Genomic DNA, 26,560 nt, shown 5'->3' with positions numbered 1-26,560 from the left:
TCATAACGTAGGTTCATTTTAAACATGGAGCTGCCGTCCCGCAAAAGGAAATATGCATTTTTATCAGTTTCCTGAACAAGCAGTTCATTTAAAAACAAAAACAAAACTGTATTCTATTTAATTTCTGATGTCTGGTTTGGGCATATTTCTATAGAAAGACAAAGTCCAACAGCGCCACTCGGTTCGGTAAAAGCGCTCCGTCTATTTTTGTCCCTCGTAACACACCGTAGTGTGCATTTCCGTCATCGGCACTATCCAGTCAGTGTTTTGAAACTGCGTTTATTTTATTTGGGTGCTTTACAACACAATCAACAGCGAAAAAGTCGCAGTGATGTCTTTCAATGACGGTATCCAAATCCCCGGCCGTCTTCCTCTGCTGTTGACCCACGAAGGTGTGCTTTTACCAGGCTCGACCATGAGACTCAGCGTGGACACTCCGCGAAATATGCAGCTTGTCAAGAGTCGGCTGCTGAAAGGCACCTCGTTGAAAAGCACGATAATAGGAGTGATCCCCAACACCAGAGACCCCGAACATGACACGGAGGACCTCCCAACTCTACATGGGTATTGGAAAAAAAAACGTTTTAGTGTTACGCACGAAAATAGCTCTCTTAGAAATGAGTATTGGGGGTAATATCTGTCTTGTTTTGGATGAGTTGCATAACTACAGGCCAAATAAGACAACTTGTGCCGTTGACAGCCAAGCCAGGTGATGTTCTAATGTCAAATTATTATCACACGACATTTTTATACACGTTTAAATTCTGTCGTAAAGCGTTTATGATTCGTCTGAAGTTAATACTAGCAAGTTAGGCATAGCCAAGTGTTTACAGATTTTCGTCTTTCCCAGTGATTTGAATGCGATTTGTTTCCAGAAAGTTAACTAGATAACTTAGTAGTGCCGCAGTCGGAGAGAAGCGGACTTCAACCTTTCGCCGTGCCCATGCTGGTTAAAGATTGCCAGTTTGCATCTCCTTTGCAAAACAAAAAACAAAAGAACTTTGTGTAAAGTTGAATGTGTGAGTATAGGTGATATTTCTCATGACCCACTCACAAAAGGGAGCTCTGCCTCACTAAACACTCCTTGAAAATACTCATTGTGACCAGGCCCACGGCTTAATGCCTGTAGCCCAATAAATAAGACACTAACAAGAGAGACTAATTTCTCTCAAATTCTAACTGCCCTTTTCTCATAAAATGTAAAATAAAGTTCAGACATGTTAAGATGTCATCATCAATCCTGTTATTCTTTTAATGAATACAAAGAGACCGGACCACATCTCACCCATTTAATTGCCCTAAACTATGAAACACTTTGCCTGAGAATCTCAGGCTTTCCTACCTCAATATCCACTCCCTCCTTAAACACAAGAAGTGGGTTTTCTGTGAATTGGTTGCCATTTTGTTTTTATTCATATGTCTTTTCCTGTACTGACCTGTCTCTTTACTGTATTTTTGGTTCTGTGTCTGTTAAGCACTTTTTTTTAAATTTAAAAGTGCCAAATTAAAAAAAGTGTATTATTATTATTAAAATTGCCCTGGTTGAAACAGGCGTAGTGCAGTGGTTAGCACAGTTACCTCACAGCAAGAAGCTCCTGGGTTTGAGTCCCGGGGTAGTCCAACCTTGGGGGTCGTCCCAGGTCGTCCTCTGTGTGAAGTTTGCATGTTCCCCCCGTGCCTCTGTGGGTTTGCTCTGGTTTCCTCCCACAGTCCAAAGACATGTTGGTCAGGTGCATTAGCTGTGCCAAATTGTCTCTAGGTGTGTGTGTGTGTGTGTGTGTGTGTGTGTGTGAGAGAGCCCTGTGATGGCCTGGTGGCCTGTCCAGGGTATCTCCCCGCCTGCCGCCTAATGACTGCTGGGATAGGCTCCAGCATCCCCGCGACCCTGAGAGCAGGATAAGCGGTTTGTGTAATGGATGGATGGATGATTGAAACAAGCCTATGGGACGTATGGATTAGTCATGTTGTATTGTATCTGTCAAAGGACTTTTTGATGTTAAAAACAAGTTTCTCCTCAATTTGCATTTTGATGTGACTCACACGGGTTGAGCGAATCAGCCCCCTTAAAACATATTTCAGGATTGTATTAATAGCTTTGAATAATAACAGATTATATTTATAGATTTGAATAATAACAGGAGAGAAGACATCTTGCTCTTCCGTGCCATGTGGTCTTGTTAATTGTTCCACCTGGCTAGAAATGGCAGCCATTAAATGTATGTTAATTCAAATGACCATGAACATATTAAGTCTCTGAAGGGGATCAAAGTTTGCTGATATACTTTCAAATTTTTAACTAGTAGTATTCACACAACAGACATACAGCTGAATCAATATTCTGTTTTTGCAGAGTTCTAGTTCTACCCAATTCTAGAGGTTATTCAATGATAAAAGCTGGAAAACATATGAAAAAGATTAATTCACCCAAATATAAAATTTCATCTCTTCCTTGCACATGTTCATGAAAACATATTCTTACTGTTGTTATGCAGGGAGCCCAATAGAGGTATGTCCATAAGCCACTTTGGGTTGCTATCCCTAATATGAGAGGGCAAATACCAAAGAGCTCTATTTCACTTTCTGTTATCCTCTCTGTGTCTGTGTGTCTGTCTCTTACTCTCATCAGTATTGGTACAGCGGGGCTAGCAGTGCAAGTGGTGGGCAGTAACTGGCCAAAGCCCCACTACACCCTTCTCATCACTGGGTTGTGCCGATTCCGTGTGTCAAGTCTTCTGAAGGAACACCCGTTCCCACTGGCAGAGGTGAAGTCAGTTTCACATTAAGGGAGAATAGAAAAAGGAAATAGGCATACTTAATGTGTTCGTTGTGTAACGCCATTTTGATGATTGAAATCGATACGGCTCCATAGCAGTTAAAATTCTCCTGTACTTCATTTGACTGTGTTTATCTGCTAAACACTGGTTTTAGTGACCTTCGCTTTGTGTAAGTGTGTAAAATAAAGATAAAAGCGCAATTGTTATTTGATGTTTGCAAGGTGCTTGTGATAGTTATTTGTAGTAAATGAAAATTGCTGTTGATAAGAATCTCAGCTGAATGTATTTTTAGGTGGAGCAGTTGGATCAGTACACGTCCTCTGAGGGTGGGGAGCTGGGGGAGCTCTCCCACAAGTTCTATCAGGCTGCTTTACAGGTGAGGGGGGTGAGGGGAGACCATAGAAGAAGTGTTAAATTTATATTTCCTGTCTCAACTGAGGATACCTGGGCTAAGCTTTGTGTGTGTGGGACAGCTTGTGCATGTGTGTGTGTGAGACTCAGTTGATGAGTTGTAAAGTTTCTTGAATTATCCTGTTATAGGCTAGCTGTAGCAAGAAGTAGACCATTGGATTGGCATGGAGAGTACTTATCTCATACCAAATTCACCCCCATGATTTGTACTGTCCTTTGCTGTAACTCTGATGGCTTGTTGACTTTCTTTTAGCATGTTTTTTTAGGATAATTAACAAGAACAAGAGCTTTTTTTGATGTTGGTGGTTTTTTTTTTTAATGCCTTGATATTCATATTTGGGCTGTCAGTTATCTCATAAAATTATATTTGAGTCCAGATCTACTAGAATTTTTAAAATTAAATAGATTTGAATCTTAATCATTTGTTGGTCATTAGATAAACGTGTGTAATCTGTGCACGTTTATCTAATTAAAGACAAAACAAAAAGCATGCAAAATGTTCCTTCTACAAAATATTTATCAACCATTTATAAACGGACAAAAGATGTGGAAGCCATCGGCATTTGAGAAGGTTAAGAAAATAGCTTGATCAAAATTAAGAACTGATGCTCTGGGCCACAGCGTACCAATGTGTTGAACAAAGCAGTGTGGCTGTGTTCCAATACCAAGGTCATTCACAAGCAACAAATCAGTTACCTCGTCTTTGAAATCGATACCAATTTTGTTTTTAGTACAAACATAAGTTGCTTGATACACCATGAAATTATATTATGTTTTAAATCATTTGAATTAATAATAATTCACAGTGATGCATTTTTCTGTTCGAAGCATGATTCAGGAATTCGAGCACTGAATTTTTTTGGATTATTTCCCCCCTTTTTTCTCCCCAATTGTATCCAGCCAATTATGCAGACTACCACATGTCTTCTCCGATACATGTGGAGTCACCAGCCACTTCTTTTCACCTGACAGTGAGGAGTTTCACCAAGGGAACGTAGGGTGTGGGAAGATCACGCTATTCCCCCCAGTTCCCCCTCTCCCCTGAACAGGCGCCTCGACCAACCAGAGGAGGCACTAGTGCAGTGACCAGGACACACCCACATCCAGCTTCCCACCCGCACATACGGCCAATTGTGTCTGTAGGGATGCCCGACCAAGCCAGAGGTAACACGGGGATGCAAACCGGCGATCCCCATGTTGGTAGGCAACGAAGTAGACCGCTATGCCACCCGGATACCCAGAATTTTTTTTTAACTTCTAAGTGTATTCGAGTTGTAAGATTACAGCCGACAGCCCTAAGTAATAATGATATTGTCATTTGTGCTAAACGAACACATTATTATTTCTGTTTGGTTAAAACAGAAATAATTTGTTTCATATCTCGTTATATCTAAACATTTAGAACATATTTTCATTTCTCTTGTCACAAATTTATTTTTTTTGTGAGGAATGTTTAAGTTAGGTCCTTCCATTAAGCTATATGAAAGCAGAGAGCACTTAAACTGTACTATAAAATGCTATCATCCCCCCACATACACACAGACCATTGACCAAAGGCTAGGTCATAAAACAGTAATTTCTCTAGCACATATGTTTCTAATTGATGTTATTTCAATCTCTGGTGGACTCTTGAGTGTACCCTCACTGGGTTTGGGGAAATGCCTGAAAAGAGCCATGAAACGTAATATTTCAAATTTTGGGAGACAGCCATATGCAGCTATGGATGTGTGCACTGGCTTGAACATGGAATGCATTACTCTGTAATTGTGCTTATACTTGGTGTGTACATGTACTTGTATCATGTTTTGTGTGTGTGCGTGTGTGTAGTTGGTAGGTATGCTGGATATGTCTGTTCCAGTGGTGGCTAAGTTGAGACGTCTGTTGGACAGCCTACCAAGAGAGACCCTGCCTGATGTTATAGCTTCCATGATTCGCACCTCAAACAAAGAGAAACTACAGGTATACTGCTCATGTGTGTGTATTTAAAAAAACAAGACTAGGTTAACCTAGTATATGGCTGGACCGTAGCTACATTTAGAAAGCAGGTGTTTTTGAGTTACTGTATGTAAAAAGAGGCTGTTTTGACATCAGTTTCGTTAAAAGTGGTTGTACTGGACAGCAGTTTTAAAGCCTGATTATTTATACAGTTTAATAGTGTGAATTTATTTTGATATTGAATAATTACCTAGCTACAATCACTGCTGCCATGATCACTGGAAAGTCTGGGTGTGACACCCCATATAAATGCACTTTAGTTACCACCAACTCTCTGAATACGCTAATAATTTTGCCTCTTAATTGCGTATGGCTATTAGCACTGGTGTTTGTGAATTGGACTTTTTTTGCAATGAGGCGTTTCCGTAGTATCCATGACCAATAGGGAAACTCCCACTTCCGTGTTTACCAATCGTGTAACTTCAGTGATGTCGTTGGTCGCTGCTAGCTGGAACTTGACCATCCAACCAATGGTAAAACTTCACCAGGTACTCACTTACTCAGATAACAATGTGTAGGGCTGACCCTGCTGTTGCGGTCCTGCCAAAAACTCCCTGTCATCCGTATGTGTGTCTTCCTCAATTTTGTGTCCTCTACCAGAAACCTGGGAGTTTAAAGTCGTAGTATGTTTGCTCTTCCTAGAACTGCGCTGTTCTGTACAGATATCTCAGATGTTACTACTGGAATCACAGCCCTAAGTCCTCTTACCACCATTGAGACTACTTTGGCCTTTATTTCCTTCATCCTCTCCAGTTCTTCCTTCAGTCCTTGGTATTTCTCTAGCTCATATTCTTTCTTCATGGCGTTACTGTCACTTGGGATTACTACATCTACCACAACTGCAGGTGTCTGTTTCTTGTCTATTACCACAGTGGTCGGCCAATCCATATTTGTCTATCTAGATCTGGAAGACCCACAAGATCTTAGCTCTGTCATTCTAAACCACCCTTTGCGATGGTTTCCATCTGAACTTGAGAGGGTCCAGCCCGTACTCATCGCAGATGTTCCTGTACACAATTCCTGCAGTTTGGTTGTGTCAATTAGTGTTATGCTGTTCCTACTTGCGTTTTACACCCTGCTACTAGGTGCTGGGCCATCTGAGACTTCTTACACAGTCTACACCTTAGGTCATATCTGCTATGATAGACCCCTGCTTCTATTGACCTGGTGCTGAGGGCCAGCTCTGGTGCTGCTGTTATTAGTGCCTCAGTGCTGTTCTTCAGTCCAGCCTTTTCCAACCATTGTTAGGATTTCCCAATGTCAGCCACCTCTGCTATCTACTGGTGGTAAATCCCGCAGAGGGGTCTAGCTTGCCATAGTACCTCTTCTGCATCTTCTACACCAGCTTCCCCTATCAGCTGTTGTCTGGGATAAACCCTTAGCAGTTCATCCTTGGGAGCCATTTATTGACGTACTCATGAATGAAGACAAAAATGAAAAAGCCTATGCACAAGTGATGTGTGATCAAAAGGTGCTGGCAAATGGTGAAATTATAATCATGAATAGAAAAAAATGCCACATTCTATGTGCAAAAATGCTGCACACTTTAAGACTAAGGACAAGAAGACTTTCTGAAAAAAAATTGTCATTTATTGAGCTTTCACAGCTTCATCAGGCTCATGATAATATTGAGGCTCATGATATGAGCCTGACGAAGCTGTGAAAGCAGTACTCGTGACTGCTTTGTAGTTCATTCAGGACAGTGGTCCTGATACTCATTAGGGCCCGGCCTCCCTCTTTCCAGCCAGCATACAATCTCTGGGTGCCGGATTTCAGGTGGCGTCCTCCAGGCATTGTGATGAGTTCTCTGGATTTGATATCAGTGGCTTCCATCTCTTCTGTTGGCCATCTTATTATATCTGCTTATTATATCTGATGACCAGCAGGGTCGTTATTGCTTGGATCATGCTCTTCCCTTTTGAGATGATGCTGTAGGATATGTCTAACTATGTGGAGGTACTTGGATCTTGGATGATGCTGTCTTCCTTGCCTCTTGCTCAGGGTTCTCATGTGACTGTGGAGCACCCAGATACTTCTAGCTGTTCCGTGTGTCATTGGCTGTTTATATATACGTATCAGTGAATATTTAATGTGTCATTATGATGTTGCTTTATCTCTATGTATGTTTGTTAACTAGTCATATCAGACGCAGGCTTACTTATTCAGGTTGATTTAGACATCTCTGGTATTTCAGAATTGTTCATGTATGTTGATTTGTGGGGGAGAGAGACTCTTTACATGTATTGAAATATGCTCTGCATTCATTGACTGGATTTGTGCACTTATTAGGTGTGCACAGATAGTACACATGACCAGTGATTGATTACTATACTCCCACCAAGATAGTTGGTAAATGATGTCCTTGATTAACAAAACGACAACCTTTACAAAATTGATTGTTTTAGATTTTACAGCTTTTGAATGATGACCTCAATGTGATATTTTTCCATAATGAATTATTTTGTTTGTGTTGTGCAAGGTTTTGGATGCAGTTAGCTTGGAAGAGCGTTTTAAGAGGACTCTGCCAATTTTGACCAGACAGATAGAGGGACTTAAACTCCTGCAGAAAACTAGAAAACCAAGGCCTGATGACAGCAAGATGGTAATGCACATATCCTTGCATGTGCATACATACATAGACATATCTGCTAAGTGTTTTGTTGTTGCACTTTAGCAATTTAAATTAAATCATAAAATTTTGGTTTTTTATATATATATACACACACACACACACACACACACACATATATATACATGTATATATTTATATATATATGTGTATATATATATATGTGTGTGTGTGTGTGTGTGTGTGTATGTATATATATGTGTGTGTGTGTGTGTGTGTGTATATATATATATGTGTGTGTGTGTATATATGTGTGTGTGTGTATATATATATATGTATATATATATATATATATATATATAATCTATAAGCCTAGACAAACCTTAAATCAACTAGTGGTGCTTTTGATAATATTTGGACAGACTCTTTATCTCTTTCTCTTTTTTCTCCCTCACTATAGCTAACTGCCTTTCCCTTCTTCTCCACACTTGCCATTTCTCTTTCTGCAATTACTTGTCTTTCTGTGTGTCTAATCCCAACCAGTCTATCTACCTGCCAGTCTACCTAACCTTCTGCTCAACCTTCTTTCTCACTTCCAGGTGTTATCTGTACGAAAAGGAGCGGTGCTCCCGGGCCGTCAGTTCTCTCTTGAGGATGAGGCTGAAGATGAAGATGGAGATGACACTGCTGCCCTGGAAAGGAAGGTCCATGGGGCCAACATGCCCGAGGCTGCTCTCAAAATCTGCCTCAAGGACCTTAAGAGGTTTGTGCTTGCTCACTCGACATTACGCTTGTGTTTCTCTCACCATAGTACATATGAACTCACCCACACCTAAGGTCACTTATGACTGACTACTCATGTGCTGGTAAAAAAAAGTTTACTCACTCCTCAGTAAACTTGTGCTTACTCAAACTTTAGCTTGTGCCTGATATCAGTCTTAAGGTAATACGGTCACGCACACCTAATGTTAAATGCAAGTTATAATTTTGAATACCTTTTCATGGGGAAAACAAAGGCCAAGCAAGCTAGACCATTCCCACAACTTGATCACCCTTCAAAACATTCTTGGACTCTTGCCTGCTTGAGGGGGATTTCACTTTGAGGTGTTGCCACTTTCTGTCATTGTAAATATCCATCCATCCACCCATCCATTATCTGAACCGCTTATCCCGCCCTCAGGGTTGCGGGGATGCTGGAGCCTACTTCAGCAGTCACTGGGTGGCAGGCCGGGAGACACCATGGACAGGCTGCCAGGCCATCACAGGGCCCACACACACACACACACACACACACACACACACACACACACACACACACACACACACACATAACTAGGGACAATTTAGTATGGTCGATTCACCTGACTTACATATCTTTGGACTGTGGGAGGAAACCAGAGCCCCCGGAGGAAACCCACGCAGAACATGCAAACGTCACGCAGAGGACGACCCAAGATGACCCACCAAGATTGGACTACCCCGGGGCTCGAACCCAGGACCTTCTTGCTGTGAGGCGACCGCGCTAACCACTGCGCCACCGTGCTGCCTCATTGTAAATAACCAAACCAAATCGTACAAATCTCTGCTTCAAGGTCTGCTTAGGCTCAAAATGCAGTATACCATTTATGAGGTTTTGGTTCATTGATCTGCAGGTATTTGGAGTCATTTATTTAGTACCAGGACAGCAGATCTGTGTGTGTGTGTGTGTGTGTGTGTGCGTGTGTGCGTGCGTGCGTGCGTGCGTGCGTGCGTGCGTGCGTGCGTGCGTGCGTGCGTGTGTGTGTGTGTCCTGTGATGGTCTGGCAGCCTGTCTAGGGTGTCTCCCCACCTGCCACCCAATGACTGCTGGGATAGGCTCCAGCATCCCTGCGAGAGCAGGATAAGCAGTTTGGATAATGGATGGATGAATGGATATACACTCACCGGCCACTTTATTAGGCACACCTGTCCAACTGCTCGTTAACGCAAATTTCTAATCAGCCAATCACATGGCAGCAACTCAATGCATTTAGGCATGTAGACATGGTCAAGACGATCTGCTGCAGTTCAAACCGAGCGTCAGAATGGGGAAGAAAGGTGATTTAAGTGACTTTGAACGTGGCATGGTTGTTGGTGCCAGACGGGCTGGTCTGAGTATTTCAGAAACTGCTGATCTACTGGGATTTTCACGCACAACCATCTCTAGGGTTTACAGAGAATGGTCCGAAAAAGAGAAAATATCCAGTGAGCGGCAGTTCTGTAGGCGAAAATGCCTTGTTGATGCCAGAGGTCAGAGGAGAATGGCCAGACTGGTTCGGGCTGATAGAAAGGCAACAGTAACTCAAATAACCACTCATTACGACCGAGGTATGCAGAAGAGCATCTCTGAACGCACAACACGTCGAACCTTGAGGCAGATGGGCTACAGCAGCAGAAGACCACACCGGGTGCTACTCCTGTCAGCTAAGAACAGGAAACTGAGGCTACAATTCGCACAGGCTCACCAAAATTGGACAATAGAAGATTGGAAAAACGTTGCCTGGTCTGATGAGTCTCGATTTCTGCTGCGACATTCGGATGGTAGGGTCAGAATTTGGCGTCAACAACATGAAAGCATGGATCCATCCTGCCTTGTATCAACAGTTCAGGCTGGTGGTGGTGGTGTAATGGTGTGGGGGATATTTTCTTGGCACACTTTGGGCCCCTTAGTACCAATTGAGCATCGTGTCAACGCCACAGCCTACCTGAGTATTGTTGCTGACCATGTCCATCCCTTTATGACCACAGTGTTCCCATCTTCTGATGGCTACTTCCAGCAGGATAACGCGCCATGTCATAAAGCTCGAATCATCTCAGACTGGTTTCTTGAACATGACAATGAGTTCACTGTACTCAAATGGCCTCCACAGTCACCAGATCTCAATCCAATTGAGCACCTTTGGGATGTGGTGGACCGGGAGATTCGCATCATGGATGTGCAGCCGACAAATCTGCAGCAACTGCGTGATGCTATCATGTCATGCCAAACTCTCTGAGGAATGTTTCCAGTACCTTGTTGAATCTATGCCACGAAGGATTAAGGCAGTTCTGAAGGCAAAAGGGGGTCCAACCCGGTACTAGCAAGGTGTACCTAATAAAGTGGCCAGTGAGTGTATATAATATATATATACACACACGTATATACATACATACGTATATACATACATATATATATGTGTGTGTGTGTGTGTGTGTATGTATGTATGTATGTATGTGTATAGTATATATATAGGGCAGCACGGTGGCACAGTGGTTAGCACAGTTGCCTCACAGCAAGGTCCTGGGTTTGAGCCCCGGGTAGGCCAAACTTGGGGGTTGTCCTGGATCGTCCTCTGTGTGGAGTTTGCATGTTCTCCCAGTGTCTGCGTGGGTTTCTTCCGGGTTCTCCAGTCTCCTCCCACAGTTCAAAGACATGTAGGTCAGGTGAATCGGCTGTACTAAATGGTCCCTAGGTGTGTGTGTGTGTGTGTGTGTGTGTGTGTGTGTGTGTGTGTGTGTGTGTGTGTGTGTGTGTGTGTGTCAGCCCAGTGATGGCCTGCCGGCTTGTCCAGGGTGTCTCCCCGCCTGCCGCCCAATGACTGCTGGGATAGGCTCCAGCATCCCCGCGACCCTGAGAGCAGGATAAGCAGTTTGGATAATGGATGGATGGATGGACTGCAGATCTTTGGTTTTCTTGTGATGAATTTGTCCTTAATATAAATAGAACCTTTCCTGTGACTTCATCTATACAGCTGTGATACTCGGTCATTTCCATTATTATTGCAAATGCAAATTTTGTTTGATGTAGCTTTTGTTTGCCATTTGTTTTCTAAATGCAATTAGATTGTGTTATTTTATTAGGCGTATTGTTATTCCCCATTTACTAGATAAAGTTGCAATGCTACCATATTGTTATCAACACACACACACGCCTTCACCCGAAATGAGTAAAACACAAGTTTAGAAAGAAAGATAGTATAATCATTCACTATCTCCATATTCAAATGTGAGGCTGTGCCGTAGATGATGACACTATTTGGTGCTCTATAGTGTCCCTTGGCAAGATTTTCTATTGTTTGTTGGCACAGTGTAGCTTAGACAGCCGCAGAAGAATCCTGTTGCTTTTTGCCAGAACTGCTGCCGAGTTGACAAACAGCTGCCGGTTGCCGGAACCGCTGCCAAGTTGATGAGCGGAGCCGCCATGGTTTTCCCTTTCCGGGTACTGACAGCTGGGTAGACTGTGCCCGGGGATTTGAATTCAGAGTTACCTTCTCCTAGCCTTTGCCTAAAGAGGCATCAACCCACAAGGCAGCAGGTGGTTTTGTTGTCAAGAGTGTTTCCTTCTCCTATCCCAATGTGTTGGCTGGACTGGGCACCATGGGAAATACCATACAGGCATGCAGGAGGACCAGATCTATCAGTAGGGATGTCGTCCTTAGCCAAAGGGCCCTTGCTGAGGTAAGGTGCTACCCCTCTGCAGCCTGTGGTTGCAGTTTAGAGTCTTACCCAGGATGAGTGATGTTAGTAAGTGATGCTCAAATCAATCTGGCTCTCTTTTTTTCCTCTAATATTGGTGAACAGTCTTAGCAGATCTCTTTAGAGCTCTGAGAAGTTGTTTTTTTTATTATTTTTTTACTACTTTATTAACCCCCGTGGAGCAATTCTTTCTCTGCATTTAACCCATCCTAGCTGTGTAGCTAGGAGGAGTGGGCAGCCACCATGCAGTGCCCGGGGACCAACTCCAGTTCTTTTTTCCGTTGCCTTGGTCAGGGGCACAGATAGGAGTATTAACCCTAACGTGTATGTCTTTTTGATTATGGGGGAAACCGGAGCACCCGGAGAAAACCCACCGCAGACATGGGGAGAACATGCAAACTCCACACACAAAGGACCTGGGATGGCCCTCAAGGTTGGACAACTCCAGGGTTCGAACCCAGGACCTTCTTGTTGTGAGGCGACAGCGCTAACCACTGGGCCACCATGATGGGGTTTGTTTTAGAAACCCAGACTCAACTAGAAGAGTGCACTCAGGAGAGTGCAGATCCCCGCCAGGCGTATCTCCCCTTCTCTAGTGCTCGGATTTGGCAATGAATCACCCCTTTTTTCACCTAATGGGAGAAGGGAAAATGAGGCACCGCCTGCATATCTCCCAGTGCTTGGATGTAGGCGAAAAACCAGCTTAGGAGTTAGCACTGAATTGTGGTATAAAACTGACTTTTCAAAGGTTTTGAATCACCGCAACCGTGAGAGGTCCTTGATTATACAGTTATAACTGCACAAAAATTATTAGGCTGACAGGCCCAGTAGTAGGCAAGATTAGCTGTGGACAGATACACAGAAAAACATACAGACACACACACACAACTAAATGCAATATTCCCTCCAGGCTACCACCTGGCAGAGATAACAAAAGAGACATGCTGCTGTATGACCGAGTAAATGATGCTATAATCAAATACGTGTGGTGAAAAAAAATTACAATTTTTTATTCAGATTAAAGAAGATGCCTCAGTCCATGCCTGAGTATGCTCTGACCAGAAACTACTTGGATCTGATGGTGGAGCTGCCATGGTCCAAGAGCACAAAAGGTAAAGTGGGAGAAATCTCACCTTGTGCACCCATGGATCTTCAGCCTTTTCTAAACTAAATGGAGTGTATTTGGTTTTAATTTGTCTACTTTTGTTGCACAAGTAATTAAGAGACAAAAGCCCATGACTCAATTTGCAATGACTAGTGATGATGATAAACTTCCACATTACAATGGGTTTTAGTCAAGTTCTTCAGCTGACAAGATCCTTTTCTGTTTCCACAAACCTACACTCTCTCTCTTATGCACACACACGCTTTAGACCGTCTGGACATCCGAGCAGCTCGTATTCTATTGGACAATGACCACTATGCCATGGAGAAACTGAAAAGACGAGTGCTAGAGTACCTGGCTGTGAGACAGCTCCAGACATCACTAAAGGTGCCCCTCATAAGTCAAATAATTATTCATTAACCAGTCAGCCAAAATTTCGTGCATCCATACTTCTGTGCTATCCAAAGTACACCTAATTAACACTATAAAGAGTATTAAAAACAACATATCGTACAGTATGATGGTGCAAGAGTAACAATAAAAAGCTAAAAACAGATAAAGTTGCCCTCTATTGTATTAAGGAAAAATACACTGAAACAGTTATTCGCAGGTCATCAATTTGTTTCTACATCTCGTGTACCTGTGAATATTGTTATGCATAGTTCATGTATTGAAAATTGACTCTTTTTAGGGCCCTATTCTGTGCTTTGTTGGACCCCCAGGAGTGGGTAAGACCAGTGTTGGACGTTCCATAGCCAGGACCTTGGGCAGAGAGTTTCATCGCATCGCACTGGGAGGTGTCTGTGACCAGTCCGACATCCGGGGACACAGGTAAAAACATAGATGCATTTAAGATCAGATAAAGATGTGGTGCGATTAATGAGCATCCATCCATCCATCCATTATCCAAACCGATTATCCTTACTCAGGGTCACGGGGATAATGGAGCCTATCCCAGCAGTCATTGGGCAGCAGGTGGGGTGACACCCTGGACTAGCCGCCAGTCTATCACAGGGCCGACACACATTAATGAGCAATTGGCAAGAAAAACCGTCAGAATAGAAATGGGCAGTATTGATGGAGTGGTACTGTCTTTAAACAGCCAAGTATTAAAAGACAAAAATAAGCTAACAATTTCCAAGCAATTTGAGGCAAAAAATAAAAAGTTAAGATATAATCAAAGTCCTGAGATTTCTCCCAAGAGTTTGAAATTGACTTTTGTAAAGCCCGTAGAAAGTATGGTATTCTAGTTGAACATGGATGTCATTGGCTCCAAGCAAAACTACATGGTAGAGCGCATAGCAAATAATACTACTACTACTAATAATAATAATAATAATTTTATTTATATAGCACTTTTCTAAAACAACGTTACGCCGCTCTGATGGTCGAGTGGAATAAACTGCCGTTCTTGCAATCTGCTGGTCATGTGGCTGAGAGGTTCGTATGGCCAGAGTGTCCACGGGGTAAGGCATTGATTAGGCCATCCTTACCCAAGGGACAGTGGGTGTTGATCGGTGTTGTGTTCGGGGACTCGTCGTTCTCCAGTGACCCCTCTGGCCCATCCAGGCGCCTGCAGCCAAGCAACCGAAAGCATTCTCCCTACGTCTCCTTCACGGCCTGAAGGTAATGCAATCCATGCAAGGCTTCAGCCTGTAAAATAGCGAGAGCAGCCGACACGAGTTTGAAGGAAGCTGGTGTTACGACTATCTCCTTCCTGTGGAAACGTGAGCCAGGGGAGTTATTCAACAAGAGTTCCAGCCATATGCCATTCAGTTAATCAGGTGGGATAAGAGGAAAAACTAGAAATAATTTTTTTTTAAATTGTTACAAAGTACTTCACAAAAAAAAAACCCCAAAAAAAACACACAAGGCAAAAATAAGAGCAACACCAAATAAGTAAGAGTAAAAATAACAATGGTATAAATAAAAACAAATATCAGACATTTGTAAAAGCTTTCATTAAAAAAAAAAACAGTTTTAAGACGAGATTTAAAAGAAGCTAGAGACTTGGTTTGTCTTAGTTCAACAGGAAGAGAGTTCCATAGTGTGGGGGCTCTTAACAGCAAAAGTCCCATAACCCTTTGTAACTAGCTGAGACCTGGGAATAAGACATTTGAGATAGAAACCAGATGAGAGTACAAGGTCTAAGATGTGACCTTTGGAATATGTGGCCCCTTTAAGAGATTGAATGAGATTAAAATCCAAAAAATGTGAGGTGAGGGAATGGGAAGGACAACACACAAGAATATTAAAATCGCCACAAATAAGCACCCTGTCATATTTATGCATGACAATAGATTAAGAAGTCAGAAAACTCAGAGATAAAACTAACTGATCTTAGCCTCAATCAGTGCAACCGTATCTCCTGGGGACAGCCATGTCTCAGTAATCATAAAAAAGTCCAGATTATTAGAAAAAAATCATTAATGATAAAGGACCCAGAAATCTCACAGTCAAGAGGCCAAAATTGTTTGGTGTCAAAGCAGAATGAAAGCCAACGGGAGTACAACAAATAGGACGCAGATTGCAGATATTTGCTCCAGATATTCGGTTGTTGTTTCTGCTATTAGATACATCATGTGATGAGAGGCATGGTGCTTAATAATAGCCTGTATGGGGAAAATTCCCGGCAAGAGGGTCAAGGGCAGATGAGGCCAGTGGAGGGAGACAGTGGGTGGAACAGTACCTTTAAGTGTCATCACAGGTGCAATCTGAGACTCCGGGAGGGAAGAGTGGAATGTAAACAGTCACATAGAGAAGACTGTACTGTATGCTGCAGGTTGGCCACTAGCATCTGGCTACCTAGCCTGTTTGGGTGGACTCCGTCAGCTCTGAAGAAGGAGAGACAATCCCAAAACAGATTAAAATTATTAATAAAACCAGTATTGTGAGCTCTACCGGCAGAGATGAGCCATGTGTGCAGGCTGAGGATTCTGCTGAAATGCCCCGCTCCACGGCCAGTGTCAGAATAGGGCCTGAGATAAAAACAGACTTTCTGCACGTATTTAAAAAGCTGAAAAGATCCATAAAATCCTTTTTGGTTTGTTCAGACTGCTGATGAGCTGAATCGTTAGTCCCCACATGCACTATCACGCGGCTGGTAGAAGATGGGAGCGAGCTAAGCAGCCCCAGGAGCTTAGCCAGGATGACAGGGGCCGTCAAGTCAAGTCAATTTTATTTGTATAGCTCAATATCACAAATTACAAATGTGCCTCAAGGAGCTTTACAGCAACAAAACATCCTGTCCTTAGATCCTCACATCGGATAAGGAACAACTCCCTAAAAAACCCTTTAACAGGGAGAACAAATGGGAAGAAACCTCAGGGAGAGCAACAGAGGAGGGATCTCTCTCCCAAGACGGACAATATGCAATGGATGTTGTGTTTACACAATTTACAGAATACAGCATTGAAAGAGGATAACAGAATTATAATGGAATTATAAAGTGTATGAAGAATATGATGAGCAGGATGCCAAGCAGTGTCCAGATGCCACCGGAAGAACAGCCCAGGACCCAAGCCACATGACCAGCATCACCATCTTTCACTAAATATGTTACCGTGGCTCCAGGGAAAGTGTGTAGCTGCATTAAAGAAACGGATGCTCCTGATTATGGAATCCCCCACTATTAAAGTAGTTGGGGAGAAGAGGGGACGAGGAGCTGATGGCTGTGGGTTTTCAGGGCTGAGTCATCACCGCAGCAGCCTGGGTTTGAATCTGACCCGGGGCCCTTTGCTGCATGTCATCCCTTCTCTCTCCCCTGCCTTTCCTGTCTCTCTCTAGTATCGCTATCAAATAAAAGCAGAAAATGCAACAAAAAAAAAACCTTCATGAATCTAAACCATATTGACAATTAATTACTTTGAAGTAAATGGCAGAACTGGATTTGCTCTGTCTTTGGGGGACGAAGCGTTTCAAGATGCATCAACTTGTAATGACTCAAAAATTTGCACTTGCACTGGTTACACTTAACATGACATCTTTTTAGTGCTCTAAGATGCCCATAGGATGACATCCGAATGTATTGATTTATTGCTGACACTTGTAAGTTGCTTTGAGGGGAAAAAAAAAAAGATTTGTAAAATAAAATGAGAATATGTAAAATGAGAGCTTAAGTTGATAACGTTAATAGTTTCATTTTAATAGTTCAGTATAGCTTCATGCATGGTTTTCAGTTTTCATAGTTTTACACAGTCAAGTGCGCACGTACACATGCATGCACGTACAGTGCATCCGGAAAGTATTCACACCCCTTCACTTTCCCCACATTTTGTTATGTTACAGCCTTATTCCAAAATGGATTAAATTCCTTTTTTTCTCATCAATCTACACACAATACCCCATAATGACAAAGTGAAAAAGGTTTTGTAGAAATTTTTGCAATTTTATTAAAAATAAAAAACTGAAATATTGCATGCACATAAGTATTCACACCCTTTGCTATGACACTCAAAATTGAGCTCAGGTTCATCCTGTTTCCACTGATCATCCTTGAGATGTTTCTAGATCTTGATTGGAATCCACCTGTAGTAAATTCAATTGATCGGACATGATTTGGAAAGGCACACACCTGTCTATATAAGGTCCCACTGTTGACAGTGCATGTCAGAGCAGAAACCAAGCCATGAAGTCAAAGGAATTGTCTGTGGACCTCCAAGACAGAATTGTATCGAGGCACAGATCTGGGGAAGGATACAAAAAAATTTCTACAGCTTTGAAGGTCCCGAAGAGCACAGTGGTGTCCATCATTCGTAAATGGAAGAAGTTTGGATCCACCAAGACTCTTCCTAGAGCTGGCCGCCCAGCCAAACAGAGTAATCGGGGGAGAAGGGCCTTGGTCAGGGAGGTGACCAAGAACCCGATGGTCACTCTGACAGAGCTCCAGTGTTCCTCTGTGGAGATAGGAGAACCTTCCAGAAGGACAACCATCTCTGCTGCACTCCACCAATCAGGCCTTTATGGTAGAGTGGCCAGACGGAAGCCTCTGCTCAGTAAAAGGCACATGACAGCCTGCCTGGAGTTTGCCAGAAAGCACCTAAAGGACTCTCAGACCATGAGAAACAAGATTCTCTGGTCTGATGAAACCAAGATTGAACTCTTCGGCCTGAATGCCAAACGTCACGTCTGGAGGAAACCAGGCACCTCTCATCACCTTGCTAATACCATCCCTACAGTGAAGCATGGTGGTGGCAGCATCATGCTGTGGGGATGTTTTTCAGCGGCAGGAACTGGGAGACTAGTCAGGATCGAGGGAAAGATGAATGGAGCAAAGAACAGAGAGATCCTTCATGTAAACCTGCTCCAGAGCGCTCAGGACCTCAGACTGGGGCGAAGGTTTACCTTTCAACACGACAACAACCCTAAGCACACAGCCAAGACAATGAAGGAGTGGCTTCAGGACAAGTCTGTGAATGTCCTTGAGTGGCCCAGCCAGAGCCCAGACTTGAACCCCATTGAACATCTCTGGAAAGGCCTCAAAATAGCTGTGCAGCGACGCTCCCCATCTAACCTTACAGAGCTCGAGAGGATCTGCAGAGAAGATTGGGAGAAATACCCCAAATATAGGTGTGCCAAGCTTGTAGCTTCATACTCAAGAAGACTTGAGGTTGTAATCGCTGCCAAGGGTGCCTCAACCAAGTACTGAGTAAAGGGTGTGAATACTTATGTACATGCAATATTTCAGTTTTTTATTTTTAATAAATTTGGAAAAATTTCTACAAAACCTTTTTCGCTTTGTCATTATGGGGTATTGTGTGTAGATTGATGAAAAAAAAAGGAATTTACTCAATTTTGGAATAAGGCTGTAACAACAAAATATGGGGAAAGTGAAGGAGTGTGAATACTTTCCGGATGCACTGTATATTTACAAAATCAAGCTGTGATGAGCATTAAAGAAAATAAAATCTACATCCTCACATTTGCAACTCACAAACAATACATACCATCAACCCGAGTCTTTGCTCAGAGTCAGATTTCTTTCTCACATCCTCACACCCTCTTACCCTCAGTACAGGTGCTCCTCAGGGCTGTGTTCTCTCCCCTGGCTCTTCTCACTTTACACCACCCACCTCACATCCACGGCTATTGCAGATGTAGGCCTCCTCTCCAACAATGATGATGATACCCAGTACCACACAGAAGTAGACCAAGCTGTCACTTGGTGCGTAAACAACAATCTTCTGCTTAATACAGCCAAAAACCAAGAACTCATTATTGACTTCCGATGCATGCCGAATCCTAAAACACCCATACAAATGAACGGAGGCCCCATCACCACCACCGACTCTTTTAAATTCCTTGGAACATACATCAGCAATAACCTGAAGTGGAAAATTAACACTGAACACATCATTGCAAAAGCTCAACAACGACTTTACTTTCTTAGGCAGCTTAAAAAATACCGGATCAAACATCAACTGCTCGTTCTGTTTTACTCAGCCATTATCGAGTCCATCATAACATCTTCTACTACAGTATGGTACGGCGGCACAGACAGTCACACGGAAAAAACTGCAGCGGATTGTCAACAAGGCATCCAAAATCATAGGCAACCCACTCCCCTTTTTGAATCTCTACATACTAACCTGACTGTAAAGCTAGCAAAGAAGATCACCTCCGACCCCTCACATCCTGGTCATCACCTCTTCCGGCTCCTTCCCTCAGGGAGGCGCTACAGGTCACTGTCAACTAAGACTAAATGCTTCGCAAACAGTTTTTATCCCCTAGCCATAAGGACTCTGAATTCCTCCCTATAGTCCCCTCCTCACACACCAATGGCCTAAATACCACCATTCACCTGTTATGCCTGATATGTTTATTTCTGTTATTGTGTAACTGTATTGTTTGTGATAATATGTGGAGTGTCTATTGTTGTCCATGTATGTATTGTGCTGCAGAGTGTAAAGTGTACCAAAAACAAATTCCACCGGCCTTGGTCGTGTGGCTAATAAAATGATCTATCTATCTATCTATCTATCTATCTATCTATCTATCTATCTATCTATCTATCTATCTATCTATCTATCTATTGATCGATCTATCTTTCTACCGGTCTGTCTGTCTGTCTGTCTGTCTGTCTGTCTGTCTGTCTGTCTGTCTGTCTGTCTGTCTATCTATCTCTTTGCTTTATTGCTGTCACTGCAGAATCAACCTCAGACAAGGGCTCATGTTTGTTTTTCTTTGACCCCCCCCTTTCTCCCCAATTGTACGTGGCCAATTACCCCACCCACTCTTCCAAGCCTTCCTGGTTGCTGATCCGGGGAGGGCTGCAGACTACCACATACCTCCTCCAATACATGTGGAGTCCCCAGCCGCTTCTTTTCACCTGACGGTGAGGAGTTTCACCAGGGGGACGTAGCACATGGGAGGATCACGCTATTCCCCCTAGTTCCCCCTCCCCCCTGAACAGGCGCCCCGACAGACCAGAGGAGGCGCTAGTGCAGCGACCACGACACATACCCATATCTGGCTTCCCACCCGCAGACACAGCCAATTGTTTCTGTAGAGACGCCCGACCAACCCGGAAGCAACACAGGGATTCGAACCAGGATCCCCGTGTTGGTAGGCAATGGAATAGACCGCTAAACTACTTGGACGCCTCATGTTTGTTTTTCTATCTGAACTCTGTTAGCCCCATAAGTGTACACATATGTCCAACGCTTCTAATCACACGTACAGAAAAGTGGTTTACAGACATATGCACACAAACAGTATGCGTACTCACCCATAATCTCTCTTTTGGTCTGTTTTACTTAGACCAACAAATGCTGTGGCCTTCAAAGCAGCTTGTCATGCATGTGAAGTTGGTGAAGTTTAGATACATGAGTTTTAAACTTTTGAAATTTCAGTAACTCGAAAATATGTAAGTAATAGGACAAAACCAGTCAGCGGCTCATTCTCTCTCCATCTGTCTTATCAGTTTGTCTATCGCTCCATCTTTCAGGTGTCAGTGGCTAAGAGGCTCATCTGGTCATGCAGTGATCAAAACCAGGGGGAAATTATGGTCAGCATTCTTGTTGACTGAGTCTAAAAGATGTGGTGGGGAAGTTTGGCAGTGTCTGCTTGGTTTAAGTGGAGACACAAGCACATTAACCGTGCTGGTGTTTTTAATTTTCTTTTTTTTTCAAGTACTTTCTCTGCTCTTCTCTCTGACTTCAGTAAGAAAAGGAAATTGATGGAGACAAACCTTAAAGAGGTTCAGTATTCAGGATTTAATAGACCTTTGAAATTAAACATGCAAGTACCAATAGGATTACTATTATTTTATTTTTTTTAGGTACAGTTTAATTCTTAAACATCATATCTCTTTTCATCCATCAGACGTACATACATAGGAAGTATGCCCGGCCGCATCATCAATGGTTTGAAGACTGTGGGCGTCAATAATCCTGTGTTTCTACTGGATGAGGTGGATAAACTGGGAAAGAGCCTGCAGGGAGATCCTGCAGCTGCACTGCTGGAGGTCTGGACACATACACATACTGACATATTCACATACTTGCATGAGCATTTCATTTACTCAAGTTGATATCTTAACCCCAAACAGAATCTTTACCCTAATCACTAAAAGAAAATCTCTGTGTCACTCAGTCTCAATCTCTCAGTTCCTAACCTTAATCCTTTTTTACTCCATTGAAAGAAACCAGTGTCCCTATATTTTTTTTTTGAGATGGCCAAAAGGTAATTGTATTCATGAGTATTTAATGAAAAAAAAAAAGATGCTATACTGAGCAAAAACTTAAATGCAAGACTTGATTATTTCAAAGATTTTCTGAAGCTGAAGTTGGTAAATAAAAACACATCAGCTGACAATGATTTATTTGGATTTCACATAATTTCAGTGACTACTATACCTCGGTTGGTCACAGATATCCCCCAAAACACAAGATGGGGACATGGAACAGAATTACGAGTCAGTATCTGGTGTGACCATTTGCCTCATACAGCGCATAACATCTCCTTCACATGCACTTTATTAGGTTGTTTATTGTGGCTTTGGGAACGTCAGCCCACTCCTATTCAATGGCTGTGCCAAGTTATTTGATATTGGTGGGAACTGGTACACATTGTCGTATGCGTTGGTCCAGAACATCCCAAACATGCTCATTGGGAGACATGTCTGGTGAGTATGCAGGCCATGGAAGTCAGTTGCCAGATATTTAGTACAGATCCTTGCAACATGTGGCTGTGCATTATCAAATCTAATTCATTCCTGAAACATGAGTTGATGGTGGCAGATGAATGGCACAACAATGTGCCTCAGGATCTCATCCCATTATCTCTGTGTATTCCAGTTGTCATTGAAAAATAACATGTTCTTTGTCCCGATGATATGCTTGCCCATACGAAAACCGCACCACCTCCATGGGCCACTCTTTCAACAACATTGCAGAAATCAGCAAACCGCTCACCCTCACAACACCATACACACTGCCTTCCATCTGCCCGATGCAGCTGAAACTGGCATTCATCACTGAGGAGGACCCTTCTCCAGCGTGCCAGGGGCTATCACCGGTGAACGTTTCTCCACTCAGGACGGTTAAGGTGCCTTACAGCATTCTGGGGTAGACCCTGGTAAGGAAATTGAGCATGCAGAAGAACCTTCCTGTGACAGTTTCTGAGTTTGATCAGAAATTCTTGGGCTGTGCAAACCAGCTGTTTCATCAGCTGTCTGTGTAGCTGGTCTCACACAATCCTGCAGATGCAGAAGACAGATGTAGCAGACCTGGGCAAGTGTGGTCTACAGATGTGAGGCCAGTTGGCTGTATTGTTAAAACCTTTGAATTGACTCCAGAGGTGGCTTAAGGTTGGGTGATACTGAAGGATGATCATGCTGTTTAATCAGTATGTTGATATCACACCTGACAGATAGGTAGATTATGTTGGCAACAGATGAAATATGAAATTAGACAAATTGTATAAAGATGTGTGTGCAAAATCTGATAATCAAGTTCATAAAGCACATAGAAAAATCTGGGATCATTTACTTCAACTTGTGAAAAATGGGGGTGAAAAACGTGTTGCATTTAAATTTTTGCTCAGTGTACATAACAATTTCAACTGTCTACAGTTTTCCTCAATCGGTCCTCTTAGTCTCTCCAGGCAACAGTATTATTTTTTGCTATTAGGTTAAATTTTTTGTATACGGGGCATCCCGGTGGCTCACCTGGTAGAGCGGGAACCACGTAAGACTGAATCCTTACTGCAGCGGCCTGGGTTTGAATCGGGCCTGGGCCCTTTGCTGCATGTCATCCCCTCTCTCTCCCCTGCCTTTCATGATTCTTTCAACTAGTGTTATCTAATAAAGGTGGAAAATTCCACAAAAAAAAAATCTTTAAAAAATGTTTGTGTATAACAAATGTATTTAATATAATTTTTCCTTCTTGAGAAAAATACACTACAATGCATTTGATTACATCCATGATGCAAGCAGTTATTTGTTATGAACACCACTCCTTCTATTTGAATACACATAGCTTGATTAAAATACTACAGTTTGGTAGTGTGAGACCACCTTTCTATGACCAGTTATCTGTGACTGCAAATGTTGGGTTTATGTGGCCAACAAAAACACAATACCCTGACTATATTCAACTTATTTCATGAGGCAGACCCCCGATTTGAGTTCTAGCTATGTTAAATTTGATTTAAATTCACCAAAGTACACACACCCACAGGAGTGCATTCTTTACATTCACCTTCTGTGTTTAGAAATGAGCCACAGCTGGTGTGGCCTCTGCTTCAGCCTATATAGTGGTCTAGCTTGACTGTAAACTCTCACACATCCATTCTATCACTGGTTAAAGCTCTCTGTGTACTTCATGTTATCGTAGGTCCTTGACCCAGAGCAAAACCACAGCTTCACAGACCATTACCTCAACATGCCCTTTGACCTCTCCCAGGTCCTTTTCATCGCTACAGCTAACTCTACAGCAACTATTCCTCCTGCTCTGTTGGACAGGATGGAAGTACTACAGGTACCAGGTAAGATTAAGGCTCAGATGCCGAGTGTTGGGTACCTCATTTGAGATACTCTGTACAATATTAGTGATGTAGTTGTCTTTGCTGCACAGGGTGGTATATGTTTAGGATGTCAAAAATTTGTCATTGGACAAAACTAATCCCAAGAAAAAGGTTACCGCAAATGGTTTATGAACAGTGTAGCCGGTGTCAGCAGATAATCACAAATGTCCTGTTTATATTAGAACTTATGGACTGAAGAAGAAGAATTACACATTAAGTGGACAGAGAAACTCTTTAAGATCCATGGATGAGTTTACAAATCATGGCGTTAGTTAAGACACACAAACTTCCCCTTAGACGTGACATAGGGACAGCTATTGATGCCTGGGATTTTGGCTTTGGCTGGCAAATCTTTCAAATCTAACAGAAAGTTGAATTAGTTCATCTGGACAAAACGTTTATTGAGAGAAACATTTCATCACTCATCTAAATGACCTCTTCAGTCTCAACTGACTGTGGGTATCATCCCCGCTTTTTTTAAAATATAGATAATACGGTTTCATAACGACTGAAACCAATGATCAGTTTTCATATGCAAATAGGCGTGACCATCAACTACACTTTCATTGTTCCCATCCCTGCTTCCATTCTGCATCCGGCATCCCTGCATCCTGCATCCAGTTGTTCCAACGCTGCACCAGAAATTGGTCCACCCCGAGGATCGGGCCCCTTGCACAAACAGAGCAATATAGTGTATGCTGTTAAGTACCAGGAGGATTGCCGTGACTTGTACATTGGGGAAACCAAACAGACGCTGGCCAAGACGCTGGCACAACACAGAAGAGCTAACGCGTCAGGTCAGGACTCCACAATCTACACCCATCTACAGGCCAGTGGCCACTCCTTCAAGGATGAGAATGTGCACATCCTTGATAGGGAGGAACACTGGTTTGAACAGAGTCAAATAGGCCATCTATGTGAAGAGGGAACGACCATCCCTGGGGGGGGGGGGGGGGGACTAAAGCCCAATTTATGTGTTTACGTGTTGTGTACACGACAGCCCTGGGAGACACAAAAAGTGTCTCTCATGACATCAAAATTGTCGAGAGACATCTGTCTGCTAGCCGACATTTGGGGTATAAATTGGGCCTAAGAGTACATCTGTCGCTATCTAACAATGCTGTGATTGCAACCATTCCCCAATCCTCTGTGAATAGCACATATGGTCATTGAAACTCTAGTTAATGGTCACGCCTACTTGCATATGAAACTGATCGTTGGTTTCGGTCGTTATGCCACTGTATTGTTTATGAGGGTGGGGATACCCGCAGTCAGTTTAGACTGAAGAGGTCACACCCTTTTACACCAAAATTAGCATGTATAAGCGGGGTTTTCAATCGTGGCTAAACCCACTAAAAATTGGCAATTGACTCCTTTCACGGTGCCAGCAGACCCGGGTCTGACTGCCAGCAGACGAGTTTGCCTTTCTTTTTTTCTTTTTTTCTTCTGTAGCGTCATCTTTGACGTCATGATGTTCGTGATGTCACGAACGCGCCGGAAAACGGAAGTTTTTTTTTTTTTTTAGAATTTTATTTTTTTCCAAAATGATACACCATGTATAGGATAACTGAGCACACAGTGCAAACACAATTACAACCTAAGCAAAATAAAGTTAAAAAAAAGCCAATAAGTCAAGGGGTCTCTTCTAATAAATGTAAGGCATCAATAATATTCATTAATTTCTTTGCAATTTTCTTTCCATAAATTTCAGTGATTTGCAATACAATTTTAGTTCTGTTTTAAAGACCACCAATAAGGGTTGTGTTTTCATGCATTTACATTTATGAATAAAACATTTACATAAAAGAAATTAGGTATTTAACAAAAGTTAAATTTTCTTATCCTCCAGTATCATTCCAACTGTAATGTCATTTCTGTTAAACTGGGAAAGAGAAAAGATTCTTGGTTCAAGCCAATCATACGTCACACCAAAAAGTAGTGCTATAAAGACAAAAGAAAAATAAGTGATCTGTGGTCTGTATTTCTTCATTACAGAATATACAGTTATTGTGATCAAAGTTGAATCTTTGTCAAAGTAGTTCTCCTGAGGATCATTAAATAAAGTCAAAATCTGAGGGTTTTTTTTTTATAAAAATGGGGAGCATTTCGGCTGCCGGTGGGCGGGCCGGACAGGATCCGTCACATATCGACCTGTGGATTTGAAAGACGTCTTTGTGGAGGATGAAAGATAGGAGACGAGACCACTTC

General features: G+C 42.6%; 1 protein-coding gene across 3 annotated transcripts in view; it reads left to right on the top strand.

Moving 5' to 3' along the window:
* The first annotated feature begins 232 nt into the window (after window positions 1-232).
* lonp2 (lon peptidase 2, peroxisomal) overlaps window positions 233-26,560 on the top strand; it is a 45,463-nt gene continuing 19,135 nt past the window's right edge. The window contains exons 1-11 of one of the 3 annotated variants that reach the window (XM_056281801.1): window positions 233-564; window positions 2,627-2,762; window positions 3,067-3,150; window positions 5,013-5,144; window positions 7,660-7,782; window positions 8,349-8,512; window positions 13,240-13,334; window positions 13,596-13,714; window positions 14,019-14,158; window positions 21,650-21,791; window positions 24,232-24,313. In XM_056281801.1, coding sequence (XP_056137776.1) covers window positions 332-564; window positions 2,627-2,762; window positions 3,067-3,150; window positions 5,013-5,144; window positions 7,660-7,782; window positions 8,349-8,512; window positions 13,240-13,334; window positions 13,596-13,714; window positions 14,019-14,158; window positions 21,650-21,791; window positions 24,232-24,313 — 1,450 coding nt within the window. In that variant the 5' untranslated portion in view covers window positions 233-331. The other 2 variants (XM_056281800.1, XM_056281802.1) reach the window with 2 other exon arrangements.

The sequence above is a fragment of the Lampris incognitus genome, chromosome 6 (assembly GCF_029633865.1).
Source record: "Lampris incognitus isolate fLamInc1 chromosome 6, fLamInc1.hap2, whole genome shotgun sequence".
Lineage (NCBI taxonomy): Eukaryota > Metazoa > Chordata > Actinopteri > Lampriformes > Lampridae > Lampris > Lampris incognitus.
Note: the sequence above shows the minus strand (reverse complement) of the source record. Positions and strands in the feature narration are given on the sequence as shown.